Here is a 17,649-nt window from a genome sequence, read left to right as displayed (position 1 = left end):
GTGGAATTGCTGGATCATATGGTAGTTCTATTTTCAGTTTTTTTGAAGATCGTTCATGATGTTTTCCACAGTGACTCTACTGATACACATTCCCACCAACAGTGCACACAGGGTCTCTTGTCTCCACATCCTTGCCAACATCTGTTATCTGTCGTCTTTTTGATGATAGCCATTCTGACAGGTGTGAGGTGATATCTCATTGTGGTTTTGATCTGCATTTCTCTGATTAGCGATGTCAAGCATAAGAAGATTTTCATGTGCCTGTTGGCCATCTGTATGTCTTTGGAAAAATGTCTATTAGGTCTTCTACCCATTTTTTAATTGGGTTGGTTGTTTTTTGATATTGAGTTGTATGAGCTATTTATGTATGTTATATATTAACCATTTATTGGTCACATCATTTGCAAATAGTTTCTCCCATTTGGTAGTTATCTTTTTGTTTTGTCAATTATTTCCTTTGCAGTGCAAAAGTTTTCAAGTTTAATTAGGTTCCATTTATTTTGTTTTGGTTTGGTTTTTTGCTTTGGTTTTACATTTAGGTCTTTAGTTCATTTTGAGTTTATTTTTGTATATCATGGGAGAAAATGTTCTAATTTCATTCTTTTACATATAGTTGTGCATAGATAACATTTTTTAAATAAATATTTTTTGAGATAACTAGTTTTATTTCTATAAAGCAGTATACTGAAAAGACAACCTATGGACTGGGAGAAAATATTTGCAAATAGTGCAGCTGACAAGGGCTTAATTTCCAGAATATACGAACAGCTCATACAACTCAATAACAAACAAACAAACAAAATACCCCAATCAAAAAATGGGCAGAAAATCTGAACAGACATTTCTCCAATGAAGACATACAGATGGCCAATAGGCACATGAAAAGATGCTCAACATTGCTATCAGAGAAATGCAAATCAAAACTATAATGAAGTATCATCTCACACCAGTCAGAATGGCCATCATTAAAAAGTCCACAAACAGTAAATGGTGGAAAGAGTGTGTAGAAAAGGAAACACTTGTATACTGTTGGTGGGAATGTAATTTGGTGTAGCCATTATGGAGAACAGTATGAAGATTCCTTAAAAAATCTAAAAATAAAGTTACCATATGATCCAGCAATCCCACTCCTGGGCATATATCCAAAGAAAACTCTAATTTGAAAAAATACAGACACTCTAGTATTCACAGCAGCACTATTTACAATAGCCAAGACATGGAAGCAACCTAAATGTCCACTGGCAGATGATTGGATAAAGAGGTGTGGTATATATACACAATGAAATACTACTCAGTCATAAAAAATGAAATAATGCCATTTGCAACAATGTGAATGGACCTAGAGATCATCAAAGTAAGTAAGTCAGACAGAGAAAGACAAATATCGTATAATATCACTTATACATATAATCTAAAAAATGAGACAAATGAACTTACTAACAAAACAGAAACAGACTCACAGACATAGAAAACAAAGTTAAGGTTAAGGAATGGTGGGGGAGAGATAAATTGGGGATTTGGGATTAGCAGACACAAACTACTATATATAAAATAGATAAAGTCCTACAGGATAGAGCACAGGGAAGTATATTCAATATCTTGTAATAACCTATAATGAAAAAGAATATGAGAAGTATATATATATGTGTGTAACTGAATCACGATGCTGTACCCAGAAACTAACACACCATTGTAAATCAACTATACTAGCTATACTTTAGTAAGAAAAAAATATTAAAAAAACAGTGTACTGTATCCTAGAATGATAAAATTCTAAATATGCAGTAATATTCTAACCCAGCAAGGAATAATGTATAAAATCACATAAATAAAATAAATCTACTGATTATTAGTATTGAATATTGAGTAATGGTAGTAATTTAATATGAGGAGGATAACACTTCTACCTCTGTCACCTACACATATATATTTTTTTAAACAAACAAGCCAACTAACTACTAACTCCAGGGTGTGACCCTTGTATCTTTTCAGTGATGTTTTGTGCTGTGGATCTTTGTCATTAGGGAACATATCATTTACCATTTTCTAATTTTAGAGCTAGTCTTCCACCTGAAATAGGGGTACATTTAAAACAAATTTCAAAACACTTTGGGGATTCATTATTGGAAGAAAAATAGTACATACATAAAACAGAACATGTATAGTTATTAAAAGGCAAAGAGGCATACTTTAAATTTTGATACAGAAAGAACTCTAAAATACATTTTAGTTTCTGTTGTAATCCTCTTTAATTCCATAATTCAAAAGTGATAATGCTCATTATTAAAAATTCAAATGATTCAGAAGTATGTAAAGAATAAGTGAAAATATTCTTTCTTCTCATGCTATGCCCTAGAAGTAACCATTGTCAACAGTTTGATTTTTCCTCTGTCTATAGCTTATCTCTATAGTGTTCTATGATTTATTTAAGATATATTAATCACTGGAAAAAGTACAAAGTAGTCAAATATCATTTTTCTTATTTTTTTTTAGTTAAAGTATAGTCAGTTTGCAATGTTATGTTAATGTCTGGTGTACAGCATAATAGTTCAGTCATACATATACATGCATATATTCCTTTTCATATTCTTTTTCATTATAGGTTACTACAAGATATTGAATATATTTCCCTGGCTATACGGTATAAACTTATTGTTTATCTATTTTATATATAGCAGTTAGTATCTGCAAATTTCAAACTCCCAGTTTATCCCTTCCCACCCCCCAACCCCGGTAACCTTAAGGTTGTTTTCTATGTCTGTGAGTCTGCTTCTGTTTTGTAAATGAGTTCATTTGTCTTTTTTTAGATTCCATATATAAGTGATATCATATGGTATTTTTTTTCTCTTTCTGGCTTTCTTCACTTAGAATGACGATCTCCACATCCATCCATGTTGCTGCAGGTGGCATTCTTTTTTATGGCTGAGTGGTATTCCATTGTATAATTATACCACAACTTCTTTATCCAGTCATCTGTTGATGGACATTTAGGTTGTTTCCATGTCTTGGCTATTGTAAATAGTGCTGCTATGAACATTGGGGTGCATGCAAAATACTAAGATACCATTTTAAATTTTTTAAGGAGACGCATCTGTTTATATATGCAAAAAATAAAACATTTCTAGAAGTATATAGGATAGATTGGAGCTTTTACTTTCACTTTGTACTTCTGTTTGAATTTCTTATCACATAATACTTTTATTTTTAAACAGTAAAAATTTAAACATTGTTTTCAAAATTGAAAATAAACATTTAAAAGATGAGGCTCCACTGTAATTAATTTCACCACTGGATTCTCATCCAGTAAGAATGAGTTTGTTTAAGGCTGTGACTTTAATTCATGATGCTTTTTGGTAAGTCCCTTTCATTTCTCAATTCATAAACTCAAGATAATATAACACAAAAGATAATCTTTATAAAAACTTTTGAGGTTTTAGGATGAATGATGACTGATGCATGAGTATTACACCCCAGAGACTATTTAAAGCAGCTTGGGAATCCACTATTCTACTTTCTCAAGGGGAAAATGGAATTTGGCTATGGAGTTTTTAGCTACTGACAGATCTGGCAGGGCGCGGTATTTGCAGACCAATTCAGAAGTCACAAAACTCGTTGTCACCTTTGTTCCCAAATCCACTGAGTAAACCAAAAACAACAAATCTTCCAAAAGTTTCTTTTCTAGTTATTCTGAAATACGAAGGGCTGCATTCCTAAAAGAGATTAAAAACTCTGGCAGTACTGTTTTATTTCACAGCAATGAAAAGTATCACAGTGCTTACTGTCATCGCTCATAAATAATGTCAAGTGTCATGAAGATATTCTGGCATTTTCCACTCTGATTTTTTCAATTTTTTTTTGGTCTTTTCTATTCTTTACTTTTCAAGTAATTATGCAGAACCAGAGTTAGCAATTTTACATGTCTTTATAATTGATTTAACTTATATTTGCACACTGTTTTGTATTTTACAAAATGCATTCCCCTCCTGTACCTCATTTGACTTAACTTATTTGAATAAAACCCCTTCAAATGATTTGCTTTTTGGAAATGGCTTTTGAGGCTTCTCTTTAAAACCAGTAAACTTTGCAGTCCACTTGTCTCAGTTTTGTTGTTCTGTACACAGTTTAACATATGACATAAAACTAGTCAAGATTTAACTGTGAAGAAAGAGCACACACAAGGGAGAAGCACGTAAAGAGGCTCCATGCTTCCCTTCCCCAGTGAAGGACAGTACAAAATTTTTGACAACTTCCCCAACAAAGCAAGGTTCAGTTGAAACTTCAATAGGCCAAACAGACCCTTGATTTTCATGTCCCGTAAAATGATACTGTAAATACATTCTAAGGAGGTGAGTAGGAGGGAAACCAGCCCTAATGCAGCTTTGAATTCTGTAGTCACTCAACAAACCTTTCCCGAGGATATTCCTTGTGTACAACCACTGTGGAGTCTGACAATGTTTTCCTCTGTTCTAGGAAGGAAGAAGCTCCGACTGTTTGAATACCTTCACGAATCCCTGTGTAATCCCGAGATGGCGTCTTGTATTCAGTGGATAGATCAAACCAAAGGCATCTTTCAGTTTGTATCAAAAAACAAAGAAAAACTTGCCCAACTTTGGGGGAAAAGAAAAGGCAACCGGAAGACCATGACTTACCAGAAAATGGCCAGAGCCCTGAGGAATTATGGAAGAACTGGGGAAATCATCAAAATCCGGAGAAAGTTAACTTACCAATTCAGTGAGGCCATTCTCCAAAGACTTTCTCCATCTTATTTCTTGGAAAAAGATATCTTCTACTCACAGTATGTTCAACCCGACCAAGGATATCTCAGTTTAAATAACTGGAATGCAAATTATAATTATACATATGCAAATTACCATGAGCTAAGTCACCCTAATTGCTAAATGCACTCTTACATTTCAATTTTCTAGCGTTGGAAATTCCTACAAATTTTAGGATTTTTCACTTAAAGCAAATACTGAAGAAAAAATAACTTTATTATTGCTGTCTTTTGTGAACTAGTACATAATCTCTACTAACTTGAGAAATTTTGCCAGTGAACAACTTTAAAGTGATCAAGTCTCATTTGAAAGTATAGACTAAATGTCCTTCCTCTAACCATTGTCTTTGCAATGCTTTCTTCTAGATTAATAATGCCAGTAGAGATTATTTGATTTATATATTGATTTAAACATTGTTTTCCTGTCATACACTCAGACAAACAAATCACTGTAATACATATAACCAACAGCTTTAGCAACAAAACAAAAAAATGATTGCCTGTGATAGTGTTCAGGCCAAATAACATTCATAGTTTTAAAAACTTCAGTGGCGAAAAATAAAGCTGCCATGTGATCCAGCAATTCCATTCCTGAGTATAAATCCAAAGAAAATGAAAACACTAATTCAAAAAGATAATGCACCCCAATGTTCATAGCAGCATTATTTATAATAGCCAAGATATGGAAGCAACATAAGTGCCCATTGACAGATGAATGGATAAAGATGTGGTATATTAAATATAAGAAGATATTATATATATGTGGAATATTACTTAGCCATAAAAATGAAATTCTTCCTTTTGCAATAATGTGATGGACCTAGAAAGTATTATACTTAGTGAAATAAGTCAGATGGAGAAAGACAAATATTGTATATTATCACTTATATGTGGAATCAAAAAATGGAACCAAACGAATATAGCAAATAAATGAATATAGCAAAATAGAAACAGACTCAAAGACAGAGAACAGGCTAGTTACTTGTGGGGAGGGGGGAAAGGGAGGGGGCAAGACAGGGGTAGAGGATTAAGAAGTACCGGCTACTGTGTATAAAATAAGATACAAGAATGCAATGTACCTCATAGGGAATATAGTCAATATTTTATGATAGTTTTAAATGGAGCATAATCTAGAAAAATATTGAATCACTATGTAGTACACCTGAAACTCACATCTGGAGCTAATATTGTAAATTGACTGCATTTTTAAAAAATAAATAAATAAATAAACATCTTAAAATGAAAACTTTAGTGGCTATCCTGAACCTATATTTTCCCTGTATTTCAGACCTCACAGTCTATAACCCTGTGGGGCTAAAGAAGCGATGACTTAAGAAAAATGCCACCTACAAACTCCAAAGCCTGCACTGCCTACAAATCATTTCCTTGCATATTTCTCTCTTGCCTAGGGTAGATCCAGGAGCTGGAGTCCCTTGCCGTCCTGCTACTCAGCCACACGGAGGTGCTCTTGCACCGTTAGCGCTCTGGTCCAACCTTGGACCACCATCTCCTCTTTCCTTGAACTAGCCCAGATAAGTCCTAATTGGAGCTGTTGGAGAAAAAAATTAAAAAGTAAAAGACTTTGATAAAAGATGGAGACTAGCAAATAATAAACCCAGAGAAGAACCGGGAGTTAGGCAGTCTTGCTTGAAAGATACGGTTTATTCTCAACATTCCATAAGAAACTCTGGGAAGAGACTCTTTGTTTCTTACTTGCTGCTTGGCAGGTTTATGCATATGCCATCTGTATTACCATGAAGCAGGAGAGCTTCCTAGGTTGTATGGTCCATCTTCAGTCAAGGCCAAGAGGGCCTGGCCAGCATGTCAAAAGCTCCCTGGAGCTTGCCCTATCAGATTTGTTGCACTCCAAGTCTCCTCTTTTCCTTTGTGCGTTCTTGGTGCCATTCCTTCCCCAGGGACTCTTCAGAAAGAACATGATGGACCTAGAGTGACTAAATGGAGGCTAACTCAATATTGGCCATAGCCACATGGAGTCTGGGTTTGCCTGTGTCCTTCCCAAATTCATATGTTGAAACCTAATCCCTAATGGGATGGTATTTGGTGGTGGTGGTGGTGGGGAGGTTATTAGGTCATAAAGGTGGATCCCTAATGAATGGGTTTAGTGTCCTCATAAAAGAGATTTCAGAGAGACTTTCCCCTTCCACCATGTGAGGGTACTAGAAGGTTGTCGTGTGAACCAGGAAGTGGGCCCTCACCAGACACTGAATCTGCTGGCACCTTGATCTTGGTCTTCCCAGCTTCCTGAACTGTGAGAAATAAATTTCTGTTTATAAGCCACCCAGCTTATGATACTCTGTTATAGCTGCCTGGATGGACTAAAACAGTTTCAGTTAATGCTAACATCAAAGTAGGACTCAGCATTTACACTCATTGTCCCACAAAGTAAATAGGCTTGATAAAATTAATCAAGAACATAAATTTTAACAAAGATTTGAAAGAGGAAATGGTGAAGAGGGTTTACAACAGAAATCATTCAGCCAATAATGTAGTAAAATTCCATTCACATTTTGCTTCACCTCATCATCCCTCCTACACCCAATACAAGCCTGAGGGCTTCTTCTCCCAAAAGCCCTCAGTCAGCTTCAATTCTCAGTTCACAGAGAATTATAAAGAGTTGCTTCTTCTTGGGCAGAAACCTTGGCTATTCTACCTAAAATACATCAATCAAAGCCTATTTTCACAAGCAAGTTCTTATAAAGATGCTCATACCAGCAGCTCAAAGACTAACCCTCTCCATATATTATGGGAAATGATACCCTATTTCAAACAGAGTGTTACTCCCTGCCCCCACCCAAGGACAAGGAAGAATGACTTCGAGCCTTTATTCGTGGCCCTCGTTCTCTGGTAGGTGAAACCCCATCCTTGGGCATCTTGTCACTTTCATCTGGTTGAATGGATCAGTTAAACTCTTTCCCAGTGAACAGGAGTTCTGAGAAGCAATTCTGTCCAGTTACAGAGCATCCCCTGGGCAGCTTCCCATTATTTGATCTCTTGGCCCAGGTAGTAAGCATGAAATCTTTCCTTCCAGGTGACTGTCAACTTCCTTTAAATCACAAGATCCTCCTCTGGGCTCTGATCCTGGAGTTTATGGTTCTTCTGTTTAGTTTATCCTCTTTTCTCTCTTTGTTTCGTCCTGTTCATAGCCTTATGAACAGTGATGAGAATAATTTCTTTTTCCTCATCCCAGCCATTCTATGTAGGAAATAGGAAATAGGAAATATTCTATGGGGCAGCCCCGCTCAAATTCATCTCCTTTACTAAATTAAGGAAAAAAACCAAATGCATGAAGTGGATGGCAGCATAATTATAATACATAAACTGAAAAGCAGCTAAAATAATTTCCTTTCCTTCTTCCTCCGTTTCCTTCTTTCTGTTGTTGCCCTGTGCCTGGAAGAATATGCCATGCTCTGGGTAGCCAGTGCTAAGTGAAACAGACATGGTTCCTTCTAACCTGAAGCTTCAATTCTATCAATAATTAATCATAATTTATAAATTCTGTTAATATTTAACCAAAATTTACCTAATGGCTTACTGATGAACAATTCCTTGATTAGTTGGGTACATATATAGTAAAGCACTTCAAGTGCATTAATGTGGTAGCATTAATTATTTCTAACCTTAACAGTGCAGATTAATGTATATAACCCTATAAACATCATTCCAGATTAAGGTATGAAATATTTCCAAGTACTCCATAAGATTTTCTCACTTCTCTTCCCAATCTATGCCCACCTTCTTGAATATCGTATAAATGGACTCATACAATATATACTCTTCTGCACCTGGTTTTATTTTCCTCGAGGTAATATTTATAGAGCTTATCAATAACTAGAAATACCAGAAGCCTATTCTTTTGAATCATGATTTGTAAAGGATGGTATATATATTTTTTATAGCCCTGAAATCTCTCCTTTTAATCTCCAACTTTACAAATATAAAATGGACCCTGAATATTTCCATACTCACATGGATAGTGTCACTTTATTATCAAACACCATCCACACCTGTTCTTCAGAGGGCTGTAATGACTCTTATACATTCATATAACCACAATGTTTATTTATATTGAGATATTTTGGTGCATATATATTTTTGTCCAACTCACGTAATTTGGGTGGAATTTGATTTTGTATTTTGATGATGTGGATTCTGATAATAAAGATAGTAATGTAAAATAGGTTTTAAACATTTACTCCTTTTTTAGACATTGATGAATGTTAATGAAAACATTTTTAACAACTAAAATGAACCAAATGTTTTCAAGTTTTCTGCCCCCAACTCAGAGCTGAAGATACCTGTGTTTGCCCTTGCAGTGTGATGAAAAAGTGCTTTGAATTTGATGAATGGCTGCCTGTCTAACTTACACATGGATGGATTTTCAGGGCAGTGGGTAGATATAAGAAAGAAAGAGGACTGCAAGTAGGGATTGTGTGTTCTTTGTCAGTCATCAACAGTGAGGTATCCTGTGAATGTGTGAAATATTCCACCCCAAGAATTGTCTGTCAGGATAGCCCTGACTTACTCACATCATGAACTTTAATAAAGAGCCAGAAGTGGAAGAAGAATCTAGAGCATCCAGGTTTTTTCAGTAGTGGGCCACATAATCAGAAGCCCAAATAAGGAGGGCATGTGAATGTTTCAATGGTGATCGATGAGTCAATCATTGGTGCCAAAGAAGTAGATGTGGTTCAAAATGAGATATCTGCAAATCGTGCAAGAATAATGCTCTACCCAGTGATTGGATCTGCTATCAGAGGTAGATTTATTTTCTAGAGCTATAGAAACTCGTGAAGATTCTCTTTGATAAGCAAGCCCATCCAGGATTTGTAGTGGTAGATTGATCAACAAAAGGCTAGTGAGTTCAGATCCTGCTTAAGTTAACAAACTAAATTTCCTATAAAAAACATTTTAAGATGTAGAACAAGTGAAATTTTATGTAACAAGTATCTTTTACATAAGCAATTAAATTATAACAAGTCATGTGATGAAAGATCATACAAGTTTTAGAGTCAGGCTGATAGCTTTTGGACCATGTTGCTTCTTCTCATTAGCTTAGTAAAATCAGGAAGATCAGTTGGGATGCTCGGGGCCTCAAACTGGTTTAACATTTGCTGCTGACAACATCCTACTTCCTGGTACTGAATTTTGAAGCAGTAAACTCTCTTGGTTGTAACTGAAATCAGCTTTGACTCACTAAAGTATTCACTGGGATTTAATGAAGGGTATTAGATTGCTTACAGACTTTTCAAAAAAGCTGGAGAACAAGCAGCCAGATATAAAGCCCCAAATCACATCAAAGATCTGGCCAAGTGAGGACATCATTGTCATTGTTACCAGTCACCAGATGCTTCGACTTACATGTCACTGAACAGAGCTAGCATAGCATCACTGCTGCCCCCAGAAACTATCTGGTTGCAATGGCCATTGAATTCAGAGATGATTGTGTACATCACTAGATCCTCATTCAAATTCTGAAAAGGAAACTTCCAATTGGCTGATGCTTGGTCATGTGCTGGTCATGTGCTCATGCTTGGCTGCAAAGAAAGCTAGAAAAGTGATTATCTGGACTTTTGATTCTTGTACTGGGAGACTGTTTCTGTAGCCTATCAAGACGCACAAGGTCAAGAATTCCCCAAACATAGAAAGGGGTTCAGATGCTGGGCAGCCAAAAGAATGACAAAAGTTCATTTGAATTTTAAATTACACTAACAAGGATCAGAACATGTATAGTTTAATTTTAAAGACCTTTGCCCTACCTGGATAATCTCCAAAAATACTCTTTGTTCTTAGTACTTCTGTGGTCTTAGGAATTTAAACAGTTTCTAAACAACTTTTCCTTATCTTTCTGGGAAGACAATTTTAGCACGGTATTTAAAAGTTCTTTGAATATCAAGTAAAATTGTAACTTCTATTTCTATAACTGAAACTAATCTAAGAAATTAAAGCTTATAATTTATAATTCTCACAGTATGGAGGCTTCACTCATAACTGTTTTCCTCAGTTGAGGAAGCTCTTACAATGTTCCAGTTTCATGATTTAGTTTTATCAAGGTTAAGTTTGAAGAGCTCAAAATAATACAATCAACCAGTCATAAGTATAAAAGATATTTTTTTTCCCAAGAGCATCTTCTGGTTGGCAGGGCTGACTCTGAGGATGTGAGGAGTGCATTGGAAGTGCTCAGGGTTCAGCGGTGCCTTAGGACCAGCTCTCAACCAATGAAAGATGGGCGTTGATAGATACTTACCTTGGCCTCTTCACCACTTAGTGGGAATAATGCTGAGGCATGTTATACTTCCTTATTCCCCTAGTGCTGTTCTCTGGAACCACCTCTCAAACTACTAACATTCACTTTTTTTGTCTCAGTTTTAGCTTTTGGAGGAGAAGGGGAATCCGACACACACCATTAACTGAATCAAGTTACTTATGACACTCAGTTTTATTAATTATGGGTGAGAGAAGTGCACCAGCATAGAACTTACTGGAATACTGGTGTGTTTGCTGTCTCTTCCCTTTCTCTCTCTCCCTCTCTTCCTCTTTCAGGCAGGCTATACCCTGAGTCAGGGTGGGTACTAGGAGCCCCATTTTATAGATGGAGAAACTGATGCTAGAAGCATTCAAGTAGCTTTTCTAAAGTCATCCTGCTAATGAGTGTCACAGTATCAGTTTGAACTCAGGTTCATCTAACTCTTTCTACTATGCCATCCTGTCTGCCAGTGTCAAGACTATCTTTGGTATCCGTTGACATAGGTTCTCCTGTGCCAATGCTAGATCTTTACAACTATCATTTTGCAGAAGAACCTTTGCTAAGTTTATTAAATGCCATTAACAAAAATCATATATAAAATTACCACCTGCTCTCCGTCACTGTTGGTGGGAGTGTATGTTAGTACCATCTTTGGAGAACAATTTGATGATCTTAATCAACGTTTTAAATCCACATAGGTAAAAATTACTGTATTTTCAATTTATATCAAGGTACTCATGTACAGAATTTAAACTTCAAATAGTTCCAAAAGGCTTATAATAAGAAACAATGGAACCTGGCTCCAACCCACCCCTCTTTCAGTCTTGCTCTCAGACGTATTCACTTCAAATTCTTTTAGCTATTTCTTCTGTTTATGACACATATCTAAATAAATGCCAGTGCTGCTATGTTCTTTGTTGTTGTTGTTTCAACTTTAGATGCTATCAACCTGCCCCTACTTACAGGACTTCAGGCTTCCTCTCATTTTTCTAAGATGTATCTTCAAAGAGCCTCTTAATCAACCTCACAGCAGGTTAATGTTTTCAGTCCCTGTACGTGTAAAAATATCTTCATTTTATCCTCATTTATATTTGATTTTTAGTTTGGATAAAGAATTCAAGAATGAATACTAGTGTCCTTCTGAATTTGGATGGCATTTTTTCATCTCCGTCTCACATTCACGATTTTTTGTGACATCAGAAATCCCTTCAGATGGTGGCTCCTTTTCTTTTCCTTTCTGAAAAATTTTAGATCTCCTTTCTGTCTTGGGTGTTCTAAAATTTCCGTTTGTGCCCTGGCATGGGTTTGTTTTTTTTTTTTTTAATATATTGTGCTGAACATTTGATGCACATTTTAAACCTGAAGTCTCATGCTTTTCAGTTGTAGCAATTTATTCCCCACTATTTCCTCTGTTTCATATTTTGGACATTCTAGCTGACTTACTGTTAGACTTCATGAATTGACCCTGTAAGTCTTACAATTCCTTCTCTCTCTCTCTCTTTTTTTGGTGCATGTGCATATACATTGTACTTACTTATTGATGACCAGTTTGTGGGCTAAGACAAGCACTATGTCATTTGTAACAAATTAACCTGGTAGGAACTAAACACAAGAATCTCAGCCAGGGCTTACTGTAGATACCATCAACACATTCATGAGAAAATTTTCAGTAGCTTGGCGAGAGATATCTTTAATCTTTTGAGCATAAATGGCAATTAAAGCAATGGATATAATTTATTTATTTAAAAATTTTTTCCTCTCTTTTTTAAAATTTTTTTTAATGAGGGGGAGGTAATTTTAGGTTTGCTTATTTATTTTTTTAAACAGAGGTACTGGAAGTTGAACCCAGGATCTTGGCATGCTAGGTGTCGGCAGCCTTAAGTGAGTAAGCCGTGAGGCCCCGGCCAAAGTTCACTATAGCTTACACCTGGTAAGAGGTAAACATACGCGTGCGCCAGTGGCGTGAACACCACGCATGCGCCAGTGGCGTGAGTCGGCATTATGAACAATACGCATGTGCGGGCAGCGTATATATTGAAAAAAGACAAGCGCATCAGGCCTGGGTGCGCCATTTTGTTGAACTAAAAGAAAGCGCTGAGTGTCGTCGCCGCCCACTGTGCGCGCAACCCGCTTGTAGTACACCAAAGTGCTGTTTTGCTCTACGTCCGCTCCTCACGCATTGTGTCGGCTCCTCGTGCCTTTTTCCAGTTGGGCAGCTTACCTCCTCGGATCCCTCTTCAGCCTTCCTCGGCAGACACTAGGTATGCACTCTGCCACTGAGCTATATACCCTCCCTCCTCGATATAATTTATTTTGGAAAGAGTACAGAAGTGAGAAGAAAGCCAAGCAATGTAGTTAATAAACAGACGATGACTTTAAAGTAGAGAAAGCTGAATAATAATCCAAAGTATAAAATAAACATGTATGGGTCCATATTGGTATAAATAAATGATTTAATAAATTAATTAAGGATAGTAGACAAATGTTGGATGCAGAATTCCAAATAGTGTATATAGATACTCTACCATCAGAAAGGTGGAGACAACTCCCCATTCTTTGTCTTTATAATAGAGAAAACTGACACTACCTCAGCCAAGTAACTAAGGTTAGCATCATCAATGATAAGTCATATTGATAGTATGTGCCCGTGATAAGATGTGTTGAGAACAGCACTTTACCTCTGTGGTCTTCCTCCCCTAAAACCCACAACCTGAGTCTAATGGTGAGAAAACAGACAAATGCAAGTTGGGGACATTATGCAATACACCTAACCAGTAATCCTCAGAAATGTCAACATCATGAAAAACAGTGGAAGAAACTAAAGTAACTTCATCTTATCTCTTAAAGTTACCTCATCGTTTTTTGCTTTATTTTTCATTGCATCTATTCTATACCCTTTCTTTCTCAACCAGCTTCTTTAGCTGTTAAATTAAACATGCTAAAAATGCTACTGACTCCTAGCTTCCAAGTCTGCATAACCTTGCAGCTTCTGAATTTATAGATACCTGGTATCTTCTGTCTTTACCTCTAAATTCAAATCCCCAAACATAATTTACTTGACCAGCCTGTCTTCCATAATAGTTTCCAGATGTCATTAATTACTGGCTCATCTGTAAAAGGGCTCACCCTCGTGCCATTTAGCTGTGACTAGTGGAGATGGGCAGACATTATTTGAGAAAGGGTATGCTTAGGTGGGCACCCCCCAAAACATTTCTACTGCAGATAATGTGGTTAAGAGAACACGATACCTTAGGGTGATGTGGTAAATAGCCTAATAACTGCCAAAGATGTCCTAATCTCCAGAGCCTGTGAATAATCTATGTGACATGGCAAAGGAGTATTAAGGGTGCAGCTACAAGTAAGGTTGTTAATTAGCTGACCTTAAAATAGGGAGAACAGCCTGATTACCCAGGTGAGTCCAATGGAATCGCTTACAAGCGTCGTTAAAGGTGGAAGAGGGAGGCAGAAGAGTCTACGTTAGAGTGACGAGATGTGAGTGAGACTCAGCCAGTCATTGCTAGCTTTGAAGATGGAAAGCATCCAGGAGCCAGTGAATGTGGGCATCTGCTAGAAGCTGGAAAATGCAAGAAAAAGCATTCCACTCTAGATCCTCCAGAAGGGAACGCAGTCCTGCCAACATCTTGATTTCAGCCCAGTGAGACCCATTTTTTGAACATCTGTCCAATAGACTGTAAGAAAATAATTCTTGTTTTTTAATTGAAGTTTAGTTGATTTACAATATTGCATCAGTTTTAGGTGTACAGCACAGTAATTCAGTGGGTTGTTTTTTTTTTTTTTTGGCAGGTTATATTCCATTATAAGTTATTACAAGATATTGGATATGATTCTGTGTCCTATACAGTAAATTCTTTTTGCATGTCTATTTTATGTATAGTAGTTTGTATCTGGTAATCCAGTCCTCGTAATTAGTCCTTCTGCCCCTTCTTTGATAACCATAAATTTGTTTTCTATGTCTGTTGGTCTATTTCTGTTTTGTATATAGATTTATTTGTATTATTTTTTAGAGTCCATATATGAGTGATATCATATAGTATTTCTCTCTCTGACTTATTTCAGTAAGCATAATATTCTCTATTTATCCATGTTGCTGCAAATGGTAAAATTTCATTATTTTTTATAGCTGAGTAACATTCCACTATATGTATATGTATATGCCACATCTTCTTAAGCCAATTGTCTGTTGATGGGCACGTGGGTTGTTTCCATGTCTTGCCTATTGTAAATAATGCTATGAACATTGGAGTGTATGTACCTTCTCAAATTAGAGTTTTCATTTTTTCTGGCTATATACCCAGGAGTGGGATTGCTGTATCATATGGTAAATTTCTTTAAAAACCTCCATACTGTTTTCCATAGTGGCTGCACAAATTTACGTTCCCACCAATAGTGTAGGAGGATTCCTTTTTCTCCACATCCTCTCCAGCATTTATTTGTAGACTTTTTGATGATAGCCATTCTGACTGGTGTGACGTGATACCTCATTGTGGTTTTGATGTGCATTTCTCTCATAGTTAGCAATGTTGAGCATCTTTTCATGTGCCTGTTGGCCATTTATATATCTTCTTTGGAAAAATGTCTATTTAGGTCTTCTGCCCATTTTTTGATTGGGTTGTGGGTTTTTTTTGATATTGAATTGTATGAACTGTTTATATATTTTGGATGTTAATGCCTTATCAGTCGCACTGTTTGCAAATATTTTCTCCCAATTATGTGGGTTTTTTGTTTTGCTGACAGTTTTCCTTTGCTGTGCAAAAGCTTTTAAGTTTGGTTAGGTCCCATCTGTTTCTCTTCTCTTTTTCATCTTTTTTTTTTTTTTGTTCCACTTTCTGGGATATTTCCTTGAATTCATATTCCAACTCAATTAAATTTTATGTTAGCTATTATATTTTAAATATCCAAATGTTTTATCTTGTTTTCTGACTTTTTATTTTTATTGTATCTTTTTATTCTGTAGACAAATTATCCTCTACTATCTCTCTAACATTATTTATTATATATATCTGTAGCTTTAAGTTTTTCTCCATTTCCAGTATAATCTCCTTTCTTTCCAAGCACTCCCCTCTACTTTATGTTTCAAATTTGCTTTTTCTTCTATTTTATGTTTGTGAGTTTCTTCAAATGTCTGATAATTCTTGTCTCTCCACTGATGTGTAAGGCACTAAAAAGCATTTTTGGCTAGAACTTGCTGACTATGGGCTTCACTTCAAGATGGTATGGTTGGGAGCTGGCTATTTCTTTGGGGATCCCAAGTATTACCACCTGCAAAAGAATATTCCTGAGAATACTCCTAGAGGGAGACTGAAGAGGCATACACCTGGCTCCTGGGATTCTGGGGTTCCCATCATTCAGTAAGCAGATGGTCACCTAATATTAGCGTTTTCAGCTTCATGCTTCACTTTACCTCCCAACCTAAGTTGGAGCGATTCTGATCCACATTAATTTCTCCACATGATAAAGCTGTGATCTCCTGTTAGATGGAAGAATTTCTTTTCTGGATAAAGGACCAGGGGATGCAACTGTTGCACTTAGGCATTCAACTAATCACTCTGTTTTCAACTCTGTGATACCTGGTGCTTCCAAATTTTGAATTTCTCAACCAGAGGCAAATCAGCTTGGTTCTTAAGTTTCTTCTGTGTGTACATGTGGTTTGACATTTTTTCTTCTAAGGCAGTTACTACCCCTCCATTGGATCATTTTTGGGTCTGTTTCCATTGTCTGTTTTTCCTGTTGGTTCTGTTTCTTGTTATGTCTGGTAATTTTAAATTGAATATGAAAAATTAGACACTCTGGATGATATTATTTCCCCCAGAGAGAATTTATCTTGGCTTTTTTTCCTGGTGTGCAGCATAATGTTTCAGTTATGCATATACATACATATATTCGTTTTCATATTCTTTTTCATTATAGGTTACTACAAGATACTGAATATGGTTCCCTGTGCTATACAGAAGAAACTTGTTGCTTATCTATTTTATATATAGTAGTTAATATTTGCAACTCTCAAACTCCCAAATTTATCCCTTTCCCCCTCTTCCCCCTGGTAACTAAGTTTGTTTAGTATATCTGTGAGTCTGTTTCTGCTTTGTAGGTAAGTTCATTTGTGTCTTCTTTTTTCTTTTTATTTATATTCCACATATGAGTGATATCATATGGTATTTTTCTTTCTCTTTTTGGCTTACTTTACTTAGAATAATGATCTCCAGTTTCATCCATGCTGCTGCAAATGGCATTATTTTATTCTATTTTATGGCTGAGTAGTATTCCATTGTATAAATATACCACAGTGTCTTTATCCAGTCATCTGTTGATGTACATTTAGGTTGCTTCCATGTCTTGGCTATTGTATATAGTGCTTCTGTGAACATTGTAGTGCATGTATCTTTTTGAATTAGAGTTCTCTCTGGATATATGCCCAGGAGTGGGTTTGCTGATTATATGGTATATCTTAGCTTTGATTAGAAGATAGATTAGAAACAGATCACTTTAATTCAGTCAGGGACTGAGCTAATTCAAGGTTGGGTTTCAGTCTTTATAAGGTGTAAGTTATTTTTTATACTGTCTTCTAGGATATAGCCCTGCATATATGTTT

The 17,649-nt window shown here is 36.1% G+C and overlaps 1 protein-coding gene across 10 annotated transcripts in view; it reads left to right on the top strand.

Moving 5' to 3' along the window:
• The window catches only part of SPIC (Spi-C transcription factor), a 54,956-nt gene extending 49,712 nt beyond the window's left edge, over positions 1 to 5,244 (top strand). For all 10 annotated transcript variants that reach the window (XM_032493542.1, XM_032493538.1, XM_032493536.1 and 7 more), the window contains one exon: positions 4,471 to 5,244. In XM_032493542.1, coding sequence (XP_032349433.1) covers positions 4,471 to 4,898 — 428 coding nt within the window. In that variant the 3' untranslated portion in view covers positions 4,899 to 5,244. The remainder of the gene's footprint in view (positions 1 to 4,470) is intronic.
• Positions 5,245 to 17,649: the final 12,405 nt, after the last annotated feature.

Source organism: Camelus ferus, chromosome 12 (assembly GCF_009834535.1).
Source record: "Camelus ferus isolate YT-003-E chromosome 12, BCGSAC_Cfer_1.0, whole genome shotgun sequence".
Classification (NCBI taxonomy): domain Eukaryota; kingdom Metazoa; phylum Chordata; class Mammalia; order Artiodactyla; family Camelidae; genus Camelus; species Camelus ferus.
The sequence above is the reverse complement of the archived record's forward strand: the minus strand, read 5'-3'. Positions and strand labels throughout refer to the sequence as shown.